The sequence below is a fragment of the Thamnophis sirtalis genome, unplaced genomic scaffold (assembly GCF_051295495.1).
Source record: "Thamnophis sirtalis isolate CommonGarterSnake01/CBP01778 unplaced genomic scaffold, rThaSir2_p1.2 scaffold_8, whole genome shotgun sequence".
Classification (NCBI taxonomy): Eukaryota; Metazoa; Chordata; class Lepidosauria; order Squamata; family Natricidae; genus Thamnophis; species Thamnophis sirtalis.
Window position 1 is genome coordinate 57336196 of NW_028261388.1, and position 26988 is coordinate 57363183.

Consider the following 26988-nt stretch of genomic DNA (forward strand, 5'->3'; position numbering starts at 1 on the left):
GTGCTTTTTCAGTGATTTTCAATCTCTAAATGAACTGTTGTAAGTTGATGACTACCTGTACACTCAAGTATCTGCTTGGCGACTATGAGAAACAGGATGCTGAACTAAACTGGAATCTAGTAGTGATGTTGCTATCTTCTTAACATGGAAATTTTAGCCATGATAAATATCAGTGTAAACAATAATTAACAATAACCACTGTGGAAATAATAATATAAATATTAAATATTCATTTATAAAATAAAATAAAAATTGCTGATAATTTAAATCTATACAGACCTTCCAGTAGTCAGATTGTAAACTGTAGTACCTCTGGTATGCAGATAATGCTGAAATAGAAAAAAATATTTATGAGAAAACAATACAAACTATAGAAAGTATAGCATCATGCCTCACCTTAACTGGTCAATATATTTAATAAAAAATATTCTGAATATATAAATGAAGTTACTGCATGGGAGAAACAGAAATAAAATCATATAACAATTTATATAGAATTTCAGCAAAATTGTTATGGATATAATTTATGTGCACTTATTCATACTCACATGCATTTACCAATTTTATTTAAACAATATGTGATCTTAGTGAGTATACATTTGCCTAATAGTCAAAAGTCTCATAGGTTCATATAAATTATGAAATTTTTAACTCATACACCAAAGTATTCATGTAAGAACATTTTTTGTGATTAAAAAAGCCACACTTTTTATGTTAAGAGACATACCAAATGGGTAATACCAGAGACCCATACGTATTTATTCACCTTAAAATGCTATTAAATATTTTAATAGCAATTTTGTAAAATTGCAGTGCTTTTTTAAAAAGCCTGAATGGACACAGACAGAAGCAGCAGAGGAATACAATCATCTTGCAGCAAGCTGGGTGGCAAAAAAAATTAATGGATGAAATAATAGGAAAGATAGGCTGGGAAGGAGCAGGATGTTGTAGGAAACTAGTACTTGGGAACTAGACAGAGGAAAGAGAGAATGTGAAAGTAAAGATAAAGAATTGGAGGAAAAGGAAGTGGGGAAAGTAGGGTGGGAAATATTACCGTATTTTCACGACTATAAGCCGCACTGAAAATCCTAAAATTTGATAAAAAAACAGCAGTGCGGCTTATAACCCGGTGCGCTTTATATATGGAAAAAAATCGAAAATCTCTCCCTCCCGATTTTACTTAGTACGCTCAAACTTGAAGCAGGCACACATCCCTTGGGTAAGGTGACCAGTGTACATAAAGAAAAATAAAATAGTAAGATAGTGGGATCCTTGCCCATCAAGCTCAGAAACCAGCGATCCCACGATCTGTCCCACACCTCCTCTTTCCCTAAGAGGTGGTGGGGTGGAGAATCCTTGCCCATCAAGCTCAGAAACCAGCGATCCCACGATCTGTCCCACACCTCCTCTTTCCCTAAGAGGTGGTGGGGTGGGAAATCCTTGCCCATCAAGCTCAGAAAACAGCGATCCCACGATCTGTCCCACACCTCCTCTTTCCCTAAGAGGTGGTGGGGTGGGAAATCCTTGCCCATCAAGCTCAGAAAACAGCGATCCCACGATCTGTCCCACACCTCCTCTTTCCCTAAGAGGTGGTGGGGTGGGAAATCCTTGCCCATCAAGCTCAGAAAACAGCAATCCCACGATCTCACGATTTCATAGTATCCTACCCCTGGAGTGGGGAGGGAATGGGGATTTCATAGTATCCTTCCCCTGGAGTGGGGAGGGAATGGGGATTTCATAGTATCCTTCCCCTGGAGTAGATGTAGATGTTTGTAGATGTTTATTAACATTTGTAGGCCGCCCTTTTCCCTGAGGGGACTCAGGGCGGCTCACATAAAATCAGGGAGGGGGAATACAAACAATGACGTAGACACATATAATAAAAGTAATAAGCAACATACATTCATCATTCGGGAGGGGCGGCTATCCTTGTCCCCAGGCCTGACGGGCTAGCCAGTTCTTAAGGGCTGTGCGGAAGGCCTGGACGGTGGAGAGGGTACGAATCTCCACAGGGAGCTCGTTCCAAAGGGTCGGGGCTACTACTGAGAAGGCCCTCCTCTCCTTGTAGTTGCCAGCCGGCACTGGCTGGCCGATGGAATACGGAGGAGGCCCAATCTATGAGATCGAATTGGTCGCAGGGAGGTAATTGGCAGAAGGCGGTCTCTCAAGTATCCAGATCCACTACCATGCAGGGCTTTATGGGTGACTAATAGCACCTTGAAGCGCATCCGGAGATCGACAGGTAGCCAGCGCAGCTCGCGGAGGATAGGTGTTATGTGGGTGAACCGAGGTGCACCCACAATCGCTCGCGCGGCCGCGTTCTGCACTAGCTGAAGTCGCCGGACGCTCTTCAAGGGCAGCCCCATGTAGAGCACATTGCAGTATTCCAGCCTAGAGGTCACAAGGGCCCGAGTGACTGTTGTGAGTGCCTCCCGATTCAGGTAGGGTCGCAACTGGCGCACCAGGCGAACCTGGGCGAATGCCCCCCTGGTCACAGCCGTCAGGTGGTGGTCAAACGATAGCTGTGGATCCAGGAGGACTCCCAAGTTGCGAACCCTCTCTGAGGGGTATAGAATTTGACCCCCCAGCCTGAGTGATGGAATATTGATCGAATCTTTGGGAGGGAAGCACAACAGCCACTCGGTCTTTTCTGGGTTGAGCACAAGCTTGTTAACCCTCATCCAGTCCATAACGGCCTCAAGGCCTCGGTTCATCACGTCTGCCGCTTCATTGAGTTGGCACGGGGCGGACAGATACAACTGGGTATCGTCCGCGTATTGATGGTATCTGATCCCGTGCCTGCGGATGATCTCTCCCAGCGGTTTCATGTAGATGTTGAATAGTAGGGGGGATAAGACCGAGCCCTGAGGCACCCCATATGTTAGGGGCCTAGGGGACGATCTCTGCCCCCCCACTAACACCGACTGCGACCTGTCCGAGTGGGGAGGGAATGGGGATTTCATAGTATCCTACCCCTGGAGTGGGGAGGGAATGGGGATTTCATAGTATCCTACCCCTGGAGTGGGGAGGGAATGGGGATTTCATAGTATCCTACCCCTGGAGTGGGGAGGGAATGGGGATTTCATAGTATCCTTCCCCTGGAGTGAGGAGGGAATGGGGATTTCGTATTATCCTTCCCCTGGAGTGAGGAGGGAATGGGGATTTCATAGTATCCTTCCCCTGGAGTGAGGAGGGAATGGGGATTTCATAGTATCCTTCCCCTGGAGTGGGGAGGGAATGGGGATTTCATAGTATCCTTCCCTGGAGTGAGGAGGGAATGGGGATTTCATAGTATCCTACCCCTGGAGTGAGGAGGGAATGGGGATTTCATAGTATCCTTCCCCTGGAGTGAGGAGGGAATGGGGATTTCATAGTATCCTTCCCCTGGAGTGAGGAGGGAATGGGGATTTCATAGTATCCTTCCCCTGGAGTGAGGAGGGAATGGGGATTTCATAGTATCCTTCCCCTGGAGTGAGGAGGGAATGGGGATTTCATAGTATCCTTCCCCTGGAGTGAGGAGGAATGGGGATTTCATAGTATCCTTCCCCTGGAGTGAGGAGGGAATGGGGATTTCATAGTATCCTTCCCCTGGAGTGGGGAGGGAATGGGGATTTCAAAGCATTTTAAACTATACCTTATAACCTTCCAAATGGAATAATAATAATATAAGAATGGCAAAGAAAAAGAATAATTATGCTTTATATTTTTACTGTCATTTATTATCTTACAGGCAGACAGGTTAGGAAACGAAATGAACGAGTGGCCAGCCAGGCTAGGAAACGGAATGCAGGCACGGGGGGGGGGGGAATGAAATGAACGAGTGGCCAGCCAGGCTATGAAACGGAATGCAGGCAGGGGGGGAAACGAAATGAACGAGTGGCCAGCCAGGCTAGGAAACGGAATGCAGGCACGGGGGGGGAAACGAAATGAACGAGTGGCCAGCCAGGCTAGGAAACGGAATGCAGGCACGGGGGGGGAAACGAAATGAACGAGTGGCCAGCCAGGCTAGGAAACAGAATGCAGGCAGGGGGGGGAACGAAATGAACGAGTGGCCAGCCAAGCTAGGAAACGGAATGCAGGCAGGGGGGGAAACGAAATGAACGAGTGGCCAGCCAGGCTAGGAAACGGAATGCAGGCAGGGGGGGGAAATGTTGCAAAAAAAAAAGTGCGGCTTATAACCCGGTGCGCTTTATATATGAAAAAAGTTTGAAAAATTAACGTTAACTGGTACTGCGGCTTATAATCTGGTGCGCCTTATGGTCGTGAAAATACGGTATACAGGAATATTGAGGGAACGTAGCCCAGGAAAAGTAAAAAAGTAGAAATCAGAAGCAGAGGAAAAGCTGTGAGACAGCTCCAAAACTAAAGAAGACAAGAAAAGTAGGACTAAAGAGATTTTTAAAAGTTGAGGGGAAACAGGGGAACATAAACAGCCCATATCCAATACTTTTGTAGGCTTTTTTATTTTTCTGTAATAGAAGTTTTAGAAATATTCAAGAGTAAAAGCCCCATATTATTTTTTTAAAAAAGACTCCAAGCAAGTCAACATTCAAGCTTCAATTTATACAAAATACTGTAAGAGAGGTAAGGTACCAATGAAGAAACTACTGCTCTTCAGATTGCTACCTATCTCAAATTTGCTAAAGACCACTTTGATCAGACTTCTGAAACCAAATTCTGGACAGATTGGTTGAAAAATTATCTTCCTGGCATTGATGAGAAACATTATCTTTATAGAGAATGAAATGATGCATTTCAACCAAAAAAAAATCCCAATTATGAAATGTAGTGATGGATATATCATGGTTTGGGACTGCTCTTCAAGCATCAGGAGAAATGGCTTGCAATAGTTTTCGGAACAACTGAATTAATTGTGTTAACAACTGAATTGAATTAAGCTGAAACTTAAATGAATCTGGTGATATAGCATAAAATTATTCAGATAATATTACAGTAAAATGACTGAAACAAAAGAATTTTTTTTATAAAGATTTTTTATTTTTGTTACATAGACAACATATACACACAATAGAGAAACAAAAAGAAAAAAGAAAGAAGAAAAAACACACACACAAAAAAAAAACCCATCATCACCTACAGCATGTCGTTTGGTTACAGGTGTTTTAACATTTATCATTCTTATACATTAATTATTTCATTTAATAGGTTATAATTTAGTATCATTTCTTATTCCCCTACCTGTGGCAATCCATCTCAACTATATTTCCCCCCCCCCACACACCGTATCTCTCTGTTATATATATATTTAATACACACAATAATTAAAACACACACACACACACACACACACACACAAAAGAAAAAAAACACAAAAAGAAAAAAAACCATCGTTACATATAGCATGTCGTTTGGTTACAGGTGTTTTAACATCCACATCCTCGAATAATATTTACCATCTCAGATTTTTCATCTAGTATAACTAAATACCTCACTTTCATTCTACAATATATATTCACAATTCAAAAGAATTGTGCATTTTAGAACAATTGAGTTAAAGTTCTAGCCTTATCCAAAGTGAAATGTTACAATGTCAACTGAAGTGAGAAGTTCATAAAAGAAAGTTCGAGAGTCAATGAATTTAAGCCAATGTCTCCAAGCTAATATGCAGGATTAATCAGAAGGTACAGTAAACATTTGTTTTCTTACTATTAAAAGAGGTGTTGCCAGTTGTTAAATCTAAAACTTCACGTTTTGCACAATGGGCTTCACATATGCAGTACAAACCTGATAAGGTATTTATTTTGTGATTGTGTGTGTGTGTGTGTGTGTGTGTGTGTGTGTGTGTGTGAAAGAGTACATATGTTTTTATACATTTATATTTAATACATTTTTGTTTATTAACTATTTATAATATTAAAAGGATATATTGTTTCTGATTTAACGTTTTAACAACCTAAGTTTCGTTAGGTAAAATGAAACATATTGTCTATTTTATGATTGGAATCTCGTATCAGATAGCCTAGCTCAGGAGTGTCAAACTCGATTTCACTGAGGGCCACATCAGGGTTGCATTTGACCTCAGGTGGGCGGCTGGCCACGGTTGGTGTGGCCCACTTGACTGTAGAGGTTATACAAAGGTTATGTACAGACATGTGCAGCAAACTGCCATGATCTCAGTAACCGGTTACCTCAACATCTATGACCTCACCTAATTAGTAGAACCAGTCAATGCCAGGAACTATTGTGCTATGTGAAGCCTTTACCTTGGCTGGGATGTTCTTAGAGATTGACAAGGAGAATAAGTCAATAAGATGCTGTTGCTATCTATGCTCTTGCTTTGCTTGTTAAAACTGTACAAAAGCCAAATAAACTCTGCATAAGGCAGACAGACATTTTGGATACCTGCTGTGATGGATTTCTGAGACCAACACCCGAAGCAAGGACAAGGACACCCTACGGGGGAGCAACCACCAATATACTTACCTCCTATCTGGAACAGACCCCAAGGTGCATCAATCGTCCTACGGGGCCCCTCAGAGGTAAATATGGGTTGCAATCTGTCTCGCCAGCAGCAATTACATGTACAAAAACTTAGCTTCTTGTTACAGAAGTCAAGTGGTGCAACACCTGAGACAGAGATAAGGAAGCTGGTTGGTGAGATAGGGAAACATTGTCTTTGGTATCCCGAACGAGCTTCGTTTACATGACTGGAAAACATAGGAAAAACTTTACTTCTTGAACCCAGGGCTCCAGTACAGATATTACAGCTATGGTTTCAGTGCCATCATGCAGTGGAAAAATTTGGCTCTAAAGTTTTGGCAGGACAACAATTGACCACAAAACCTTTGCCTGATTATGATCAGATCAAAATTATTCCCCCCAAATCATCTTTAATTGGACTTTCAGCTCATGGAGAGGTTAATTCTTCTGCTTCTCCACGGTCAGAGGAACAATTAGCAATAGAGGGGGGGATATAAGAGATATGTTTTCTGTCTGTTCATCTAATGCACAAGATCAGGAAATAATTGGCTTAAAGGATTGTTCTTCTTCTATCCCTCTCTGCCCCCCGATTAGGAAAAGTTTGTTTATACTGTGCCTGTTTCTGGCAAGCCTCAGCAAGCCTCCTCTAATATCAGGCAGAAGGCTACTGAGCTGTATCCTGATTTTATTAACAGACTGCAGGATGCTTTAAGATGATAGACAATTCTGAGGCTCAGATGAAGTTGTTGATGAAATTAGCAAAGGAAAATGCTACTTTCAAATGATGAAGGGCAATCATTGGTCTTGGGAACAATTCTGATTTGGCAGATGATTAAAGCATGTCAAGATATAGGAACAGCCTCTCGTGAAACTAATTTATTGGCGGCTGCTTTATTGCAAGGCAGCAAGCCTCAAGGAAAGTTTTATAACTGTGGTACACCTTCTCATTTTAAAAGGGAATGTCAAAATCTAGGGGGGGGGGTATGTTTGCAGTCTCTCACAGGCCTTTCCATCAAGGGTCAAAACCAAAAGCAAAATGTCCACAAAGTTATTTCGTTGGTTGATTTACACATTTACTTAGTTCTTTGTGTCAGATTTATGTTGCAGAATTGAATCCTTTTCATAAGGGTTATCCATCCACTTCGTTAAATCATTATATGAATATTTTAATTGGAGCCCCAAAGATACAACCTAATTGGCTTTCAGAAATGCAAAATGATTTAAGTGTCTATGGATTATAAATTGATCCAGAAAAATACAACTGCATAAAATGTTGCAATCTTTTTTTGCCCCGTTTTTTTTTTAACTGTAAATGAAAGTATTTTGCTAATTAATTTACGGCAGTTGCTGGGGACCCTTACTTAGGGTCATGCGTATTCTCCTTTGCCGGCATGTATACTTAGTTTTTTATTTGATTTACTGACCAAAGGAAATAAGCCCAAAGATTTGATTCCTTCTGTGCTTGCTACAGTTGAGAAAATTAATGATGTTTTGAGCATTTAGTTTGTAGACCGTATTTCTTTTAGAGACTGTTTTCTAAATTGCTTACAGGAGTGTTATCTGTATTAGAAGACAAAAAGACCCTATCCCAAAATGTTTTAACCTTGGGACGTACCCAAGCTTGTTGTAGAATTGGACTGATTTGATTAATATTATTCTTCCTATTCCAAAATCTGATTTTTAATTTTATTTTCAAAATAACTTATCTCTTCAGTGTGCTTTAACTGACTTTGTGGGTTGTATTGCATATCATTTGCCTAAATATCTTCAGCTTGCGTGTTTAATGATTTCTTCTTTACCTGTTCATCTATTACTTTCATTTTCTCTGCTTTTGCAAGCTTTTATTGTTTTTTCAGATGGAGGGCGAACAAGAGGAGCAATTGTTTACAAGGACTCTCATGATAATACCTGGAAAGTTTCCTACCCTGCAATACAGCTGTCCCTGCAACGCTCAGAATTGTTTGCTGCTATTTTAACTTGCTAAACCTTTTCTTAACACGGCTTTTTAACTTATTTTTAATCTTCCAGGTGTTTACATCACACCCAGGATTGATTCTAATCTTATGGCTTTGTTCTTAATTTTGCAGCAATTATTATAAGACCGAAAGCATTTATATTTTGTTTCTCATATATGTAGTTATTTGTTTCTTCCTGGACCGCTCTCTGAAGGTACCATTCAAGCAGATGCTGCTATCTTAAGTTTTACCTACTCTCTTTTCAGATCCATTCTTTAACTACTTTTTTTTTCACCAGAATGCCAGGGGGCTGACACAAGCTTGCCATATTCCACTCGACCAGACCAAGCAGAGTTAATCCCCCTGGTTTGGCCTCTAATCCCTATGGCAAATGGATGTCACCTATGTTCCCACTCTGGCTCCCTGGAAGTATATTCATTTATCTATTGTTACCTATTCAGGAGTGCTTTGGGCCACATCTCAACCAGGATAAACAGTTAATTATGTTATTTCTCATCTTTTTTCAGCCATTACTGCCTTAGGCAAACCTTCCTCTTTAAAAACTGACAATAGCCTATTTTTCATTGGCCTTTTTGCAATTTTGTACCACTTGGAACATTGTTCTAATTCATGGGCTATCCTATAATTCCACAGGTCAAGCCATTGTGGAACGTGCTAATCGATCCTTTACGGACTGTTTTCCCAAATAAATAAAAAAGGAGGGCTCTTGGGCTCTCGGGTACCCAATCAATCAATTTGTTCAATTTGTTCAATTTGGCATGGGTAACACAACAGGGTAAAAAAAGTTTTGCCTCACCCTCTAGTGAAGACGTCAGGCCCTGGAGCAGTGGGGAGGAGCAAAGGGAGTCTAGTGGGATGAGGATATGCTGTGCTTGCTTCTACAGGATCTTTGTGGATTCTAGCACATTGTGTTAGTCCAGCTAAGGATGTCATGGTACCAGTCCCCAAATCCGGTTCCAGAAATGGCCAAGACGACTCTACAGACAGCACAGCGGCCAATACAATCTTGTTGGACCAGCCACCCAGTGATGTGAAAAACCTGACCACCAAAGCGCAACACATGGAACAAATCTCTGAGAACTTATGTGCTACCATCTTTGCAGTTTTAACTGTCACTTCCTTAGTCATCATTTGTTTATGTTATCGTTAATTGCTGCCATTTAGCAACAGTGGCTGTCATCTCACCCAAAATTCACTTGAACAGCGATTGAAGCAAAACCTATGGATGCAGCTAGCTAATATCGCACAAACTGATGCTTTTGCTAATTTGAATTATATGACATAGAAAATTTGTTTTCTATATGTTTGGTTCCTGTTTGTATCCTGTCTGCAGTAATTCAAAACTTCACTGGTTTGAGTAGATTGCTATTGAATGAAAACTTTAACTATAAGGCTATATCTAGTTGGGGGCTGATTGCCTATGATCCACCCTGTTGTGGCCCAGCAGGAGCCGTTGGAGCTGCCGACAGACTCCGATAGCGAGGGACCCTATGAGACAGCTCTGGAAGATGTGGAGGACCGTGGGCAGGGTTCAGACTCCGAGCAAGGACTAGAGAGGCTGGTTGGCCACCAAGAGGCACCTGAGGCATGGAACAGCGGTGAAAGCCAAAGGGAGTTTGTCCCTGATGTCAGGCACTGGAGCAGTGGTGAAGATGTCAGGCCCTGGAGCAGTGGGGAGGAGCAAAGGGAGTTGGTCCCGGACGCCAGGCAAAGAAGGGCGGAGAAGCGCAGGCAGCAATTACGGAGACATAGAAGATAATCAGGCCCAGGTGGTTGTGATTAGGCTCCTCCCAAGAGAGTATATAAGAAGAGATTTTGGGAGGAGACCTTTTGCAGGACACAACCATTTTACTAAGCTGGAGAAGCTCTTGTGTGTATCTCTTATCTGTGGGAATCTGTGGGAGTCTGGGTTGCTGCCAAAGTCACAGAGTAATTACTGTGAATAAAGCGTGGCTAACAGTAATCATGTCGGTGTGACTCACCGTACGGAGGGGGGTCAGAACACACCCCCTGATGCAATTGCTTTGTATATCCTGATAGTAACAGTTATTGAGAATATAACGTGTGCAAAAGTAATTAATTGTACATCTTCCAAGTAAAAAACCTCACTGTTCATATTAGTTCACCTGCTTTAAATTGTACAGCTTTTGAGCAGACTTCTTCATCCCATAAGGATGGTTCTTTACATATGTTCAAGAAACTTTTAATTATATTCCTGCTAATATTAGTGAAGCACAGTGTTGTTTCAGCCAGTTAATTCCTGTTTTGCTTTCCAAACAGCAACTTCATTCAAGCCGTTCTCGACACGGAGTCACACTAGACAGCATTTGTGACACTGAGATAGCTTTTAATAAAGTAGAATATGTAGCATTGGCTATATTTATAGTGGGTGTGCGAGGGCTTGTTGCTCGTGCTTATTTTAATATTAATGCTGTTGCATGTAATTTGGCAAAAACAATTACTGCTACTTTTTTTAGCTATTTTAGTAATTAATGTGTTGTTTTTAATCTTTCAGATGAATCAAGAAGGATTAAACTAAAGTCAATGCAAGACAGCAAGGAGAGGGGAGGCTTAGCATTACCAAATTGGGATTTATATGCATCAGCAGTAACAATAACATTGGTGAAGGACTGGATAGAGCTAAAGAAAAAAAGAATTTTGACCTTAGAAGGCCATGACCTGCAGACAGGCTGGCATACATTCCTATGGGATGATAAAAATAAAACGCACAAATACTTTCAAAATCATTTAATCAGAAGAGCGTTATTGCAAAAATAGCTCAAAATCAAAAAAATCCACTATGTGAAAATCCCAAATTGGCTATCACCGACAGAAAGGACGACTCACCCAAATTTTACAGATTGGAACAAAATCCTAAGATAGAGAGACTTAATTGATAGACAGGGAAATTTAAAAACAATTGAAGAATTGGCAGATCAGAACATGAAAGTTGACTGGCTAACTTACCCCCAAATCAAAACTATCAGTTGCATACAAGGAAAACCAGTACAAAACGTTTTACAGATGGCACCGGGCACCAACAAGGTTAGCTAAAATTTTAACAAATACCTCCCCAAAATGCTGGAAATGCGAATCAATACACAGAACATATTACCATTTATGGTGGACCTGTGAGGAGGCAAATTTTTTTTGGAAAAGGATCAAAAATTGGCTGGAGGCAATAACAGGGGTTAAAATAGAATGGAAGCCTGAAGTTTTTTTATTAGGAATTATGTCTGTGAAATACAAAAAAGAAATCCAGTATTTAATACTACATATAATTACGGCGACAAGAATTGCCTTTGCCCAAAACAATTGCCTTTGGAAAAACAAATTAATCCCAAGTGAAGATGAAATAATAAGAAAGATTATGGACTGTGCCGAAAAGGATAAATTAACTAAAGAAATCCAGGGAAAGGAAAAATCAGAATTCTACCAGATATGGGATAAATGATATAGGTGGATGGAGGAAAAAAACAAAAATCAATGAAAGAATATAACAAAACTCAAAAATAATAGTTATGTGTAAAATAAGAGGGTTAAGAATGGTGAAATCCAAATGAAATACAATAGAAGGGAAAATAATATAAGGTGAGCGGTATCGATTTATGATTGCTATTATAAAAAACAGGAAGTTCCTGTTTGTACTGTATTGTATAAATGTGGTGTACGTCTAACTTTTGTGTGTGTATTTTACGTTTGTTGATAAAAATCTTTAAAAAAAAAAAAACATCCAGCAACAGCTCAATGTTTTACACAATTTGGCCTCTGATTTGAAAATTGATACTTTAGGATCTTAGTGGGAAAGCTTTTGGGCTTGGTTGCCCACAGACTTATTGGGAAACATCCTACGTTATTTAATCATCATTTGGGTCTTCCCTCCCTTTGAAATATATATGTATCAGAGCTTTTTGTCCTTAAACCCCCTTCCACACTGCCTCAAGGTGAAGTATATGCCCTGTATAAGCTATTGTAAGGATGTTCTTCTTTTGATTATGATTCTTTTATTAACCCCTCTTATGATGCCTTGTCTAACAAAATAAAAAAGAGTGAGAGGTAGAGGTTATACAAAGGTTATGTACAGACATGTGCAGCAAACTGCCATGATCTCAGTAACCGGTTACCTCAACATCTATGACCTCACCTAATTAGTAGAACCAGTCAATGCCAGGAACTATTGTGCTATGTGAAGCCTTTACCTTGGCTGGGATGTTCTTAGAGATTGACAAGGAGAATAAGTCAATAAGATGCTGTTGCTATCTATGCTCTTGCTTTGCTCGTTAAAACTGTATAAAAGCCAAATAAACTCTGCGTAAGGCAGACAGACATTTTGGATACCTACTGTGATGGATTTCTGAGACCAACACTTGACGTCACTTGTGTCGAAGCCAACTGTGCTTCTTCCAGAGAAAACAGGCTTTGAGCGCTCTTCCAGAGGAAACAGGCTTCTGAGCTCCGTTTTCATCTGCAACAGCCTCCTGCAACCCTCAGCCAGCAAAAACGGAGCTCCATTTTCGGTGGCAGAGGCAGCGCGGGCCAGTTCTTTACTGTTTCCAGGGTGGCGCCGCGGGCCAGATCTAAGCACCCTGTGGGCTAATCCATCCCAAGGGCCTTGAGTTTGACACAATCATACTTTAGTAACAGCAGGATACCAAAAATGTTTTGTCACTTGCTTTATGCTGCACAGTTAATACATGGTCAGTTTTTCTAGAATCATTATAATATTTTCATCAGCAGTGATATTTTGATATAAAATGAAAATATGTTTTCAGTCTGAGAATTCCTATATAAGGTAGTCCTCAACTTACAACCAATTAACAATGGTTTCAAATTATGATAGCCTCTGAAAAAGCCACTTACAACTTAAAATTCGTATTTATCACTGTTGCAAACTATCATGCCACCTTCTGCAGTCATGTGATCAAGATAAAGGCACTTGGCAACCAGCTTTCATTTACAGTTACAGCATTCTATAGTCACATGATGTATAACTTTTTTTGCCACTTCTCAGAAAATACCAAGGAAGCTAAATTTGCTGAATAAAAAAGAAGCTCAATTTACTTTACTTAAATCACAGTGATTTGACTTACATTTACTGTCAAAATGGTCATAAAATTGGATCTGGTTATGTCATGACTTATGTTATGACTGCAATGACTTACGATGGAAATTACAATCCCTGTTGTGATAATATATCAAGAATTACTGTAAAAAGCCTGAAGCACATTTGGCTAATATTATTGGCAAGGACACTTCTAATGATTAGAATTTCTTATATTTTATGTTCAAAATCCTTTACTATATTGTTACTCTATAAGAAAATTTAGATGTAAATCGTTTACAAGATTGTAAGAATTTATATTCTCTCTGCTTAATATAATAGTCCTTGAATAAATTATAATAAAGTTATCTCATTCTAATTTATTTTTCATAGCCTATGCTTTACTTGATCATCTGGAAAAAAATGCAATTTTATTTGTTGTCATATTTTCTCCACATACTCACCCCCCAGGTTAGGTCTTTTTTTTAAAGCAATTGCATTAAATAAAAGCATGTATGTCTGAATTCCTAAATATAAACATTTACGTGAAGCTGATATACTGAAAACCCTAGAAATACAAGGAGACTTACAATATACAGATAGTCTTTGCCTTATGACAACAATGATCATTCATTTAGACTGGAAACTTGGTCGCTAAATGATTGTTAAACGAATCATCACATGATTAATCCTTGTTAAATACATGCTGATTGCCAAGATACAATCTGCACTCACATAACTGTGGGGAAGCTGTGATGATCATAAGGGCTAGTCATAAGTAATTTTTTTCAGGGTTGTTGTAACTTCAAGTAAATGATCAAAAGTCAAGAATTACTTGTAATTTTTTGGCCAAAGCTCAGTTTATCCTACTGAAAACTGTATGTTGAATTGCTTTGTTTCCAGTTTAACAAGGATCAAATCATTGAAGCTCAATTTCAAAATAAATTATTATTAACAGATATATACCATACATTTGAATGTATTGCCAGTGTGTAAGATTAAAGAAAATGGATCTAAACTTACCTTTGCATTAGCATAAAATATTAGTACAATATTAGTACAATTTAGTATGTTTCAATACTAAATTCACTATTGTATTTAACTACATTGTTCTAATTCAGTAAATACAGGTAGTCCTTGACTTACGATCACAATAAAACCTAAAATTTCTGTTGCAAAGTGAGACAAATTTCAAGCGAGTTTTGCCCCATTTAATGATCTTTCTTGCCATAGTTGTTAAGTGAAAGTGAATCACTGCAGTTGTAAGCTAGTAGCACAGTTAACCTTGACAGAAGGTCGCAAAAGAGGATCACATCGCCCAAGGACACTGCAACCATCACAAATATGAGTCAGTTACCAACTGTCTGAATTTTGATCAAAGACCACAGAACTGTTGCAATGGTCATAAGTAGTGAAAAATTGTCTTAATTCACTTTCCTTGTATACAGAAAAGTTACTGAAGTATTCACATTACTACACCAAGTATCAATATTATAGATTATACAATATACTTGGAAGGGTTAATTAAATATCATTTGTGAACAAGACTGCTTATGCATATATACAATTGTATTTCAAGATGACATTTTTCATAATAAATGTACTTGAAATAAAAACAAACTGGTAGGTTATAAGAATTTAGTGTTGATAATCTAGTCCTTAATTACTTTTTTCAAAGACTTAACTTAAAATAAACATATAGACTCCAGATAGACTTCTCTAATCTGATTATTTTCTGAAATTATCGTTTTCAGTTAACAGTAAGGACCAAAGAACAATACAAGATGTAATGGATATTTTATGGCTCTCCTATCAATATAATTCCAAAGGTAGAAAGTAGAATTATCGACAGCATTATTAAATGACAATCCAGTATTTTCTAATTAGCAGCAGATTGAGAGATTTCAGAGGTAGCTTTTAGATTAGGAAATGTAATTTACATAAAATAACATAAGCATAGATAAGATATATGTTTAATTACATATGAAACTATTAAAATGTATATCAGAAAGCATGAATTGTGTCATCTAGCTTGTTCTCTATATCCATATGTTAGCAATAGTTGCTAATTATGAAAGAAACAAGGGATGGGCTTGAAGAAAAACTTTTAAATGAGTGCAATCTCGAAAGAAAAATTATTTTTCTTAAGTGATATGAATGGAATATACAGAGTAATTGGCCATTCGAAGATTCTAGCATGTGATTTTTTTGGTGAGTAGCTGCTTTAAAAATGTTTATGTCAGTTTAAGCATTAACCTACACGCAAACACATGGCAAAGGAATATACCTAAAAGCACAATAGAACCGATTGTTTATTATGAAAGAAACAGTGATGATGAGAGATTCTGAATTTGAGACATAGCATTTTGGGTAATACCAGAAATGAATCTTTGGGGTGGAAACAAAGGAGAAGAGGCAATGTGAAAGGAGAAATGATAGCTGAAATGGAATGAATGAGTGCTGGTAACAATGTGTCCTTGACTGGTTCAATGTATTTATATGTAAGGAATGCCCATGGTAACATTAAAAATATGCGTGTTGGAGATATAAAAATACATATAATTCTGCATGTAGACAATAGGTTGTTGTTAAAAAAGCTCATATAATTTGCATCAAGTACAAGTAATCCTCGAGTTACGAATGGAATGGAGTCTGCCCATTCCATTCGTAAACCGAGGATTCAAGGGAATGAATCTCGTACCTTTAAAGGGATCACTGCCGTCTTTGCCCATGCATTTGATTAGCAATCAAATGCATGGGCAATTAAGTGCACATGAGATATTTCAGGGTGGGGAAGGTCATAGGGGAGCCTACCAATGGAACAGGCCACCTGCCTAAGAGTACCCAAGGACTCCCCGATCCATTGAAATACCTCACACTGCCCACAATTGCTTCCCCATACCACCTGCCACACAGGGGCTCCTTACCTTGTGAAGATCTAGCAAACAGTCTCCTCTCCAGCCTCATGTGCCTTTCTGCAGTTCCGTTTGGGCCTCCGCATGCCTCGCCCAGCATGGCCAAAATAGAGCTTGAGGGGGGGGGGGGGGAATCTGCCCCTTCAAGGCTCCATTCAGCCCTCCACGGTCCTCCCCCAGCCTGTTGCAGGCTTAAATGGAGCCTCCAGGGGCCGGATGCCATCCACCAAGGTCCATTCAGCCTTCCGTGGGCTTCTCCTGGCCCGTTACAAAGTGAAATGGAGCCTCTGGGGGCCGGGCCCTGGAAGCTCCATTTTGGCCTGCAATAGTCCGGGGAAGCCCACAGAGGGCCGAATGGAGCATCAGTGGACAAGATCCGGCCCAAGAAGGCTCGGATCTGGGCCCCCCGGAGGCTCCATTTTGGCCTGCAACGGGCCAGGGGAGGCCTCTGGAAAGTTGAACAGGATTTCTGAGGGGTAAATCCACCCCTTAGAAGCTCCATTTCAGCCAGCAAGTGTCAGGCGAGGCGTCTGGACACCCGAACGGAGCTTCTGAGGGGTGGATCTGCCCCTCAGAAGCTCCATTTTGGCCAGAAACATGAGGACAAATGTTGCAGAGTCTCTGCAGTTGTTCGTAAGGGCAAACAACTGCCATGGTGCTGCAAGATTCATAGTTTTGGTCCTTGTTTGGAAACGCTAGGGGGAACTGATCACATAACTTCGAACATTCGCTAAGGGAACCCTTGTAACCCAGGGATTACCTGTATTAGACTGTATGATAGAGTGAGGAGTATGCATTTGAAATTTTAAGGCACTAAGTATTGCAAGTTATACATGTATGACAAAAATTAGAGGAAATAGATAAATTTGCTTGTCCTAGTTGAATTTTTAGATCATAAAATGAATGGGAAAAAATGTAAGATATGCAAATACTGTTAGAAATGTAGTTGATGCTACATAGTCTATGGCAAGGAATGAATGTTGAAACAAACAAAAATTGATTATGCTTCTTCCTACTTCATTAACAGAGACAGATATGTCAAGAGAAATACAGAAAGGAACAGATTAATTTAAAGATTAAAAATATCAATGACTAGATATGAACAAATAGAGATAGAAAACGAGTAACCGGTAGAAAAGAAATAAGGTTATTTGACCTTACACCTATAAGGAATAACTGATCACTAAAAAATAAATGAAGAGGAAATGAGTTCAGAGAAAATGAAAGATTGAGAAAGTTGCAGTTTAGGGGATTATTGGAAAAAAAGTTAGTATGTAAATGGACATGATAGAAGCAAGAATGGTTTGCATGGATAGAAAGATGTAGAGAAGAACAATGAATGGTACTGGTTTAAAATAAATTTGGTTGGGTTTTATTTTATCTCCTTCCTTTAATTTCTTTTCCCTGTTATTACTTTTCTATGTATTTTGTATAATGTTGCCTCTCCAAAAAAAGGGGGGAAATGTAAGTACTGTACTATATATGTAGTACTGATCTAGGATTCTGAGTGGAAAATACTAAAATAAATTATAATAGACTTACCTTTTGGATAATCTTCCAATAAAAGGTTGAAGTGACCTAACTGGCAAAAGAAATCTGATTCAACTTTTCCTTCTGCTTTTAATATTAACGATTCATAGCAGCCAACAGCCTGGAAAAAAAAGGATATTCTTTAGAAATATACTATTGATAATATATATACTTTAAAATTGACTTTTGTTGCAAAGCTAAGAAGCAATCCAATATTTTGCCATCTTACATAATATTAGTTTTTATTTTAGGGAAATGCATATGTCCTTATTTTACTGCTATGATGATACAATTGTTTAATTTGCATAATTTTCATTCTGAATAAAATAATCTAATCATATATCTTTCAATAATTATTAAATATTAAGATGATAGTTTAGTTTAATACATTAAGGTATTAGTCACTTGTCTATAAGAACAATTCTGCTGTAGCAGAAATTATAAATGAAGGAGTAAATCTTATTTTAGCATTAAATACCACACCGTTCTGGCATAACATATTTTATGAAACTAGAAAAAATGATTTTTAAATAAACTAGCTTCAGATCCATGTACCTGAAAGGTATCTTTTTATAAGCCATATCAAAAACTGTAAGAAAAACAGCTTGGTAAAATATTGTAATTAGGTTCATTTGCCATTCAAATTTGTAAAAAATTAGATGAGAATGAAGAACAAAGAATTGGGAGGAAAAAAACATCAGTATTTCTGTGCAGTAGCATTCCTAAGTCTACATTCTGAAATTTTCTACCTCCATTTGCTAATTAATAGAATATGTTACATTGTATGTACCTTATTAATTAGGAAACATTTTTGTTTGCAAGAAAAAAATGCTATAATAATATGGGCATGAAGCAAAATTTACAATGGCATTCACTTGGCTTTCTTTCTTTCTTTCTTTCTTTCTTTCTTTCTTTCTTTCTTTCTTTCTTTCTTTCTTTCTTTCTTTCTTTCTTTCTTTCTTTCTTTCTTTCTTTCTTTCTTTCTTTCTTTCTTTCTTTCTTTTAGTATGCTTTTTGGGCAAATTTATTCAGATCACTGACCAGTTGTTATTATTGTTGTTGGTTTTGTATTTTCTTGCACGCATCTTATATTTGATTAAAAGCATAAAGGTGATTTTTCCATAAATATATGGAAAATAGGGGAAAATGCTGTAGATATCAATCCTTTGTATTAAAACTGTGGGACCTAGGTTTGAAGAAAATAAGCTGGCAATATCAACAGTTACATCATAAGAAAAGCAAAGAAGCAAATGCCTGAAGAAGCATTACTGCACAGATTAAAATATGTGAACACCTTATACTGCTCTATCATCTATTTGCTTTATGAGCACTAAACTGAATACTGTCTGCCTTATGACAAAATTTTCATATGAAAAATAAGCTGCCTATCTTCAAAGTGAAATCAAATATCACATTTGACAAAAATACTTCAATGCTGAAAAAGTATTTGCAATACAATAATCAGATTAAAGATTAAAAAAAATCACCAGTCTACATCTGTAATTATACTAAACTATAGTCAAACCTATGGTCTGAGGTTTCTGAATCATCTTGCCATAGCTGAAGGTTAGCAATTTGAATGTTCAGATTTAATTTCAATAATTACCAATTACCTCATCCTTGAAATAAACTGAAGTATATTAGTTTGGTAAGAAGAAGCAGAAGTGTAATTGTCTGGTTTTTACATTGAGCATTGATAAGGGAGAAATTGTTTTTGTTTTTTTGCTATTGTAAATACAGTTTTTAAATCTACTGAGAACAAGCATATGGCCTAGAGCAGTGATCCCCAACCCCCGGTCCGCGGACCGGTGCCGGGCCGTGGAGTACCTGGCACCGGGCCGCGCAGCGGCCAGGGGCCATGATCGCTGCAGCGGCCGGGGGCCATGATCGCTGCAGCGGCCGGGGGCCATGATCGCTGCAGCGGCCGGGGGCCATGATCGCTGCAGCGGCCGGGGGCCATGATCGCTGCAGCGGCCGGGGGCCATGATCGCTGCAGCGGCCGGGGGCCATGATCGCTGCAGCGGCTGGGGGCCATGATCGCTGCAGCGGCCGGGGGCCATAGTTTCTTTCTGTATGCAAAATAGGGCTAACTGGCACAAGGGGTGTTACTGGACCGCTGGTGGCACTCTGACGTCACCAGCGGCCCACCGCCCCCCTGTGTCCAGCGCCGCCCTTCTCATTCCTTTTCAGCGCTTCAGCGCTGGCCGATTCCTGAAAAAAACCTAAGAGCGCCTGCGCAGCTACGTAGGGCTAGCGTAGACAGCACTAGTAGCGTAGCCTTGCACTTTATATTTATGTAATTGTATTTTATTTTGTAAGGCATGTTTAAATACAATAAAATAAAAGTTGTTTAATCAAAACAATCTGATATATAAACAATCAATGTGTCGTCGCGAACAATGCCCCCTCACCTCTGCGCGCGCTCAGCGGGCCACGGTAAAATTATCAAAGGCTGACTGGTCCGCGGCGATAAAAAGGTTGGGGACCACTGGCCTAGAGGACATATACACCCGACAAAGTAATTCTTGAATAGTCTTTGAAACCTGTTTTTTATCTTGCAGCTGTAATACTGCAGAACAGATAAACTGATTGGGGTTTTAATGAAGTACAATGTGAGAATTAATTATTTTAATTTTAAAATGTATCTATCAATCTATTTATTAAATTTAGAAGACCTCCCAACTCCCATCCAAGATCCTGGGTGACATGGGTGGGAGTTGGAATTCTGATAGCGGGACTAATAAAAACAAGCAAAGATGAGTATATGTCCAGTAAAAAAAGTTCATGTTAGCAAACAGAACCCTAAAAGGGACTCAATGCCTATCCAAACCCTCAGCGAAATTTCAAGGACTTTCAAGAATTTTCAGAGTGGAAACCTTACAACTTGGAGAATGGGGGCAAGTTTCTGTTATAGGAAATGGTCCCAACAAATGGCATTGTTCAAATTAATAGGATTCCAAAGGCATCTTTCTGTCTAATTGTACAGGACAGGCAGAAAATGTAGACAGTCACTCAGATAAGTAGTTCAATGCCATGAACAGCTTTATAAATGGCAACTAGCATTCTAATATGCACCAAGAAACCAAATGGTAAGCAAGAGTTATTTGGGCACATTGAGGCATTACTGCCTGTGCTGTTGCAGTCTGAACCAGTTTTAACTTCTAGTGTTCAAGAGCAACCTCACTCAGAGCACACTGTAACACTATATTGTGAGATGGTTGCACATTAAAAGTGTCCTAGATGAAATTCAAAATTACAGGCCAATTTCATTATTAAACTCTGATTATAAAATATTTGCAGCAATTATGGCAGGAATAATTAAACAGGTTTTAAATGAACGAATACATCCGGACCAAAATGGATTTCTACCCCACAAACACATTAAAAATAATACGAGAATCATCTTAGACATAATAGAGTATTACGAGGCGCATCCAGAAAAGCAAATGGTACTGGTTTTCTTTGATGCACAAAAAGCATTTGACAACGTAATCTGGAAATTTATAACACTATTGAACGAGATGAAATTCAGAGAAAAATTTATAAAAATGATGGAAGAATTTTATAACACTTAGACAGCCAAAGTTCTGATGGAGATCTAACAGAAAAGATTGAAATTAAAAAAGGAGTCAGACAGGGATGCCTCCTCTCTCCTTTGCTGTTTATTTTAACTTTGGAAATTTTACTAAATGAAATTCGGAAAGACCAGGGAATAAAAGGTTTAAGACTCAAAAATGAAGAATATAAGACCCAAGCCCATGCTGATGACTTAGTATTTGTTCTAGAGGACCCATTAGAATCCAGCCTGAAATTAATTCAAAAATTAGAAGAATATGGCGAAGTGGCAGGACTAAAGATCAATAAAGACAAAACAAAAATGATAACCAAGAACATGACAAAAAAGCAAGAAGAGGAACTGGAAGTAGCAACCAGAATGCAAACAACTAAGAAAGTTAAATACTTGGGGAAGTGTTGGAAAATGTTCCACAATTAAAGACGATAATCATAATAAATTAGTGATACAAATAAAGAAAGATTTAGAAAATTGGAAAAATATTCAGTTATCACTCATGGGATGTATAGCGACAATTAAAATGAATATTTTACCAAGAATCCTATTCCTATTGCAAGCTGCACTATTAATCCAGGTAAAAAATTCTTTCAAGAATTAAATAAAATAACCGCTAGGTTCAATTGGCAGGGACGAAAACCAAGGATTAAACTAAAGTCAATGCAAGACAGCAAGGAGAGGGGAGGCTTAGCCTTACCAAATTGGGATTTATACGCATCAGCAGTAACAATAACATTGGTGAAGGATTGGATAGAGCTAAAGAATAAAAGAATTTTGACCTTAGAAGGCCATGATCTGCAAGCAGGCTGGCATACATTCCTGTGGGATGATAAAAATAAAATGGACAAATACTTTCAAAATCATTTAATCAGAAGAGCGTTATTGCATAAATGGCTCAAAATCAAAAAAATCCACTATGTGAAAATCCTGAATTGGCTATCACCAACAGAAAGGACTCACCCAAATTGTACAGATTGGAACAAAATCCTAAGACTTAATTGATAGACAGGGAAATTTAAAAACAATTGAAGAATTGGCAGATCAGAACATGAAAGTTGACTGGCTAACTTACCTCCAAACCAAAACTAATTACAATAAAGATACTAAATTATATGACATTGAATCAGAACCACATGAATTGGATAAAATTATTCAAAGCTCAGATAGAAAGATGATAGGGAGAATATATAAATTCCTCCTGAAGTATAAAATGGAAGAGGAAATTGTGATAGAACAAATGATAAAATGGGCGCAGAACTTTGGCTATAATATTGAATTATACAAATGGGAAAAATTTGGGGGAATAAACTTAAAAATGATACTATCAGTTGCATACAAGGAAAACCAGTACAAAATGGTTTACAGATGGCACCTGGCACCAACAAGGTTAGCTAAAATCTTAACAAAGACCTCCCCAAAATGTTGGAAATGCGAATCAATACACGGAACATATTACCATTTATGGTGGACCTGTGAGGAGGCTAAAAAAATTTGGAAAAGGATCAAAAATTGGCTGGAGGCAATAACAGGGGTTAAAATAGAATGGAAACTTGAAGTTTTTTTATTAGGAATAATGTCTGCGAAATACAAAAAATAAATCCAGAATTTAATACTACATATAATTACGGCGGCAAGGATTGCCTTTGCCCAGAAATGGAAAAACAAATTAATTCCAAGCGAAGATGAAATAATAAGAAAGGTTATGGACTGTGCCGAAATGGACAAACTAGCTAAAGAAATCCAGAGAAAAGAAGAATCAGAATTCTACCAGATATGGGATAAATGGTATAGGTGGATGGAGGAAAGAAACAAAAATCAATGAACGAATATAACAAAACTCAAAAAATAATAGTTATGAGTAAAATAAGAGGGTTAAGAATGGTGAAATCCAAATGAAATACAATAGAAGGGGAAATAATATAAGGTGAGTGGTATCAATTGATAATTGCTATTATAAAGAACAGGAAGTTCCTGTTCGTATTGTATTGTATTGTATAAATGTGGTGCACGTCTAAATTTTGTGTGTGTGTATTTTACATGTTTATTAATAAAAATCTTTTTTTAAAAAAAAGTGTCCTAGATGGATCAGTGCACAGCTTTCTTGGCCACAGCTTTTATTTTTTTATTTATTTAAAGAGCCGAGGTGGCGCAGTGGTTAGGGTGCAGTACTGCAAGCCACTTCAGCTGACTGTGATCTGCAGTTCAGCGGTTCAAATCTCACCGGCTCAAGGTCGACTCAGCCTTCCATCCTTCCGAGGTGGGTGAAATGAGGACCCAGACTGTGGGGGCAAGTTGCTGACTCAATTTGCTAAAAAATCTGTAAACCGCTTAGAGGGCTGAAAGCCCTATGAAGCGGTATATAAGTCTAATAAATAAATAAATAAATAAATAAATAAATATTTGCTCTTTAAATAGTATTTCATCAAGGACTGAAATTTTAGGTCTGCTGAATACCCACAGCTGTCTGGCCTTGCCAGGGTTGACCCTGAGTAAACTTCTCCTCCTCCAGACCGCTCAGCCTCTTAACACTGATAGAAGATATACCATTGTGCATTGTGATGATACCAGCTACCAAACTTACAAAAGACTTTCCAAATGGTTTTATAGAGATGTTAAACATAAAGGGTGAGAGTGTCAAGCCCTGAGGCATCCCAGGTAGGGGACTCTGGGCTTGACTTCCAGTTGAACATCGACTGGAACTACCCAAACAAAAAGGACCATCACTGCAACACTATGATGCCTCATGAAACCATTACCTCCCTAAAAAATTGACACTACCACTTGAACTCAATCTTACCCCTCAAATGGAGAAATTACAGAATCCTCTAAAAATGTAAATTACGTAAACTCCTTCAATCAGGATTCATGCCTAAGCATGGAATCAGAATAACACTGGCCAAAGTTGTTGACTGCTGATAATCTGCTAACCAAGCCAGGTGCTCTATAAAATGGAAATAGGGCCAACCGAGTCTCTTACCACTTCTGCAAGGAAGTAGTTAAGTCAAAATAGGAGTCAAGTTCTCACATCACTCCAAACATTATCAAGAGGCCTGGCAGAGTCCACACAGGCCACTGGAAGGAGAGGCCTCTGCGAAATGTAAGCACCCAGTAAATTTATTTTTTGTTAAGTTTCACAGAGTTGTCAAACTGCTTCGGCAAATTTTGACCAGAAAAAAGAATTAGTCTTTGCCACCTCTGTCTTAAATAATGTTAAGTAAAAAAATCATTACCAATATTAACATTGAAACAAGTAAATACTACAGTACATAGAAAACCTCCTCTAGATGGTAAGAGACATTAATTTTAGAAATTAATTTTAAAGTTAGTATACATATATATTTTACTATCTACCAAATTATTACGTAAAAAAATAAAAATTTAAAATCGACTTTAAAATAATTGTAACACTTTAATTCATGCTAGTGGCCAGAATATGTCATTTTAAAAGCAACTTGGGAGTATTTCTAGAAGAAAGATATTTGAAGCCCTTGCTTAATACAGCAAATCTCTTCTGACTAATTAAAACAAGCAAGAAGCAGTAAGGAACAGTTTTATAAGTGTCCGACCAAAAGATCTCAGCTATCAAATTTCTCTAACTAAAACTGAATTCAATCATCATTTGACTAATAAGATACAAATTATAAGAAGGCCAGTGAACATTTGGAGCAATACATGGTGCTCCAAATTTACAAGTGTATGAATTTTTTCATTCTTTGCTATTAAATAAGCTATAAAAAGCTATAGCATTATTTATTCAGGAAGAAAGCTCCCATCAATGTCATTTGCCTTTCAATGTCATAGTTTGAGAACACATTTGCAAATTATGAATTGTAACAAATGCATATTTTCCATTAGATGAATAGGAATTCGAAGGGGAAAAACTTAATGAACAATATCATAAAAACTATCAAGAGCAAAAGGCCAGAACATAAGTTTAATTCCAATTAAACTGACTTATTACTATTGATGCCTATGCATAGAAATCTACTCAACAAATGGTTAACATTACTTTGGCACTAGATAAAGGTAAATGGAATTCAGGAGGGTTGGACTTAATCCATTTGTGACTACAGAGAAACTATTAGACTGATTAATCTTTTGACTCCACCCCCAGGTTCTGCCACTCCTTCTCCTACAAAAACCTCCTGAAAGTATGATTAAATTATTATCATTGTTTGCCTCATTTTAATCTTATTCTGTGACTCACTGCGCTCTGCTAAAAAGTACAAGCCAAATGACCTGAACTGTAAATAAATTATGGTACTAGAAAAAGTACCTTTAAATAACAATCAACAGGAACATCTGCGATCTCAAATGCCATCTTCTTAACTCTCCTACCTTCATGCTTCCCAAATTTGTACATCATGGCTAATCATAGTTAATATAAAGATAAATATATTAAATAAAAACATTTCAATTCATGCTCTCATAGTCTTATTTGTCATTTAATAACTATAATTGATCTTTCTAATAATGATGTGGATAATGTCTGAATTGATGCTATATTTTGCTCACTATTGCACTATTATGGATAAATGGACCTTACTGTGTATAAAAAGAACACATAAAGGAATTGTGTCATAACTTATTTATTTAGTTTCCTTTCTTTTATATCTTTCAACCAAGCAGCTTTAAATTAGGCAAGGAAACACAAGGAACTGAAAAGAGGACTTTTCAGAGAGAATTATATACAGTAACTAAATATTCTCCTTCACAGGCAATTTCATTGTACAGGCTAATGTCTGGTTGGTCTCACAATTTAGATCTTCAAAGTAAACTTCAGCCATTAATGCCTTGGGCTGAGAAAAAACAACCCCAATGAATTACGTGCTCACTGAAATTACCCAACTTTACATCAGAACATATTTAAAAAAAACAGAAAATGGATTCATTTCTCTCTAATGCAAATATTATATAGGAAACTTTCTATTCCATTCTTTGAAGCAGATAAGTACATTTATTTTTGCAATTATACAAAAATATTGAATCATCTCCATAATTTCAACTTATACTTAACAGTAATAACTGCTAAATGAAAACTATAAATTGAGAGTACATTATGTACAGTTGCAAGGATGCGAGGGTTGTTTCAGAATATTCATGAGTGATAAACAGAGTAGTCATAAACCGCATAATTTCCATGCACAAGAAATATAACATTAATTGGAAAGTTAGTGCTTACTTGCTTTTAATACAATTTCCCCCAAAATAAGGTCTATCCCAAAAATAAGCCCTATCGTGTTTTTATGCATGTGCCTAAGCCCTACCTCCAAAATAAGCCCTACTTAAGAGTCTGCACAGCCAGCTGGCCACCCATTCGGTCTGGTTGATTGATGTGGGTCTTTGCTGCCACATTGTCTGTCAGAAGGCAGACATGGCACTCAGAAATCTCCCGCTGGAATGCCCTGACAGCCAGGCGGGCCACCCTGAGCTCCAGCCAGTTGATACTGTGGCATAACTTCTGCGGTGTCCACTGCCCCTGGGCCATCTGAGACTCGAAGTGCCCCCCCAACC

General features: G+C 38.2%; 1 protein-coding gene across 9 annotated transcripts in view; it reads right to left on the reverse strand.

Annotated features, from left to right (window-relative positions):
• Positions 1–26988, reverse strand: part of KDM6A (lysine demethylase 6A) — a 281963-nt gene that overhangs the window by 196822 nt on the left and 58153 nt on the right. For 8 of the 9 annotated variants that reach the window (XM_014069580.2, XM_014069584.2, XM_014069582.2 and 5 more), the window contains exons 3-4: positions 17916–18024; positions 280–329 (exon numbers count right to left, since the gene is read on the reverse strand). In XM_014069580.2, coding sequence (XP_013925055.2) covers positions 280–329; positions 17916–18024 — 159 coding nt within the window. Of the gene's footprint in view, positions 1–279; positions 330–17915; positions 18025–26988 lie in introns of those variants that run through there. The other variant, XM_087721738.1, reaches the window with a different exon arrangement.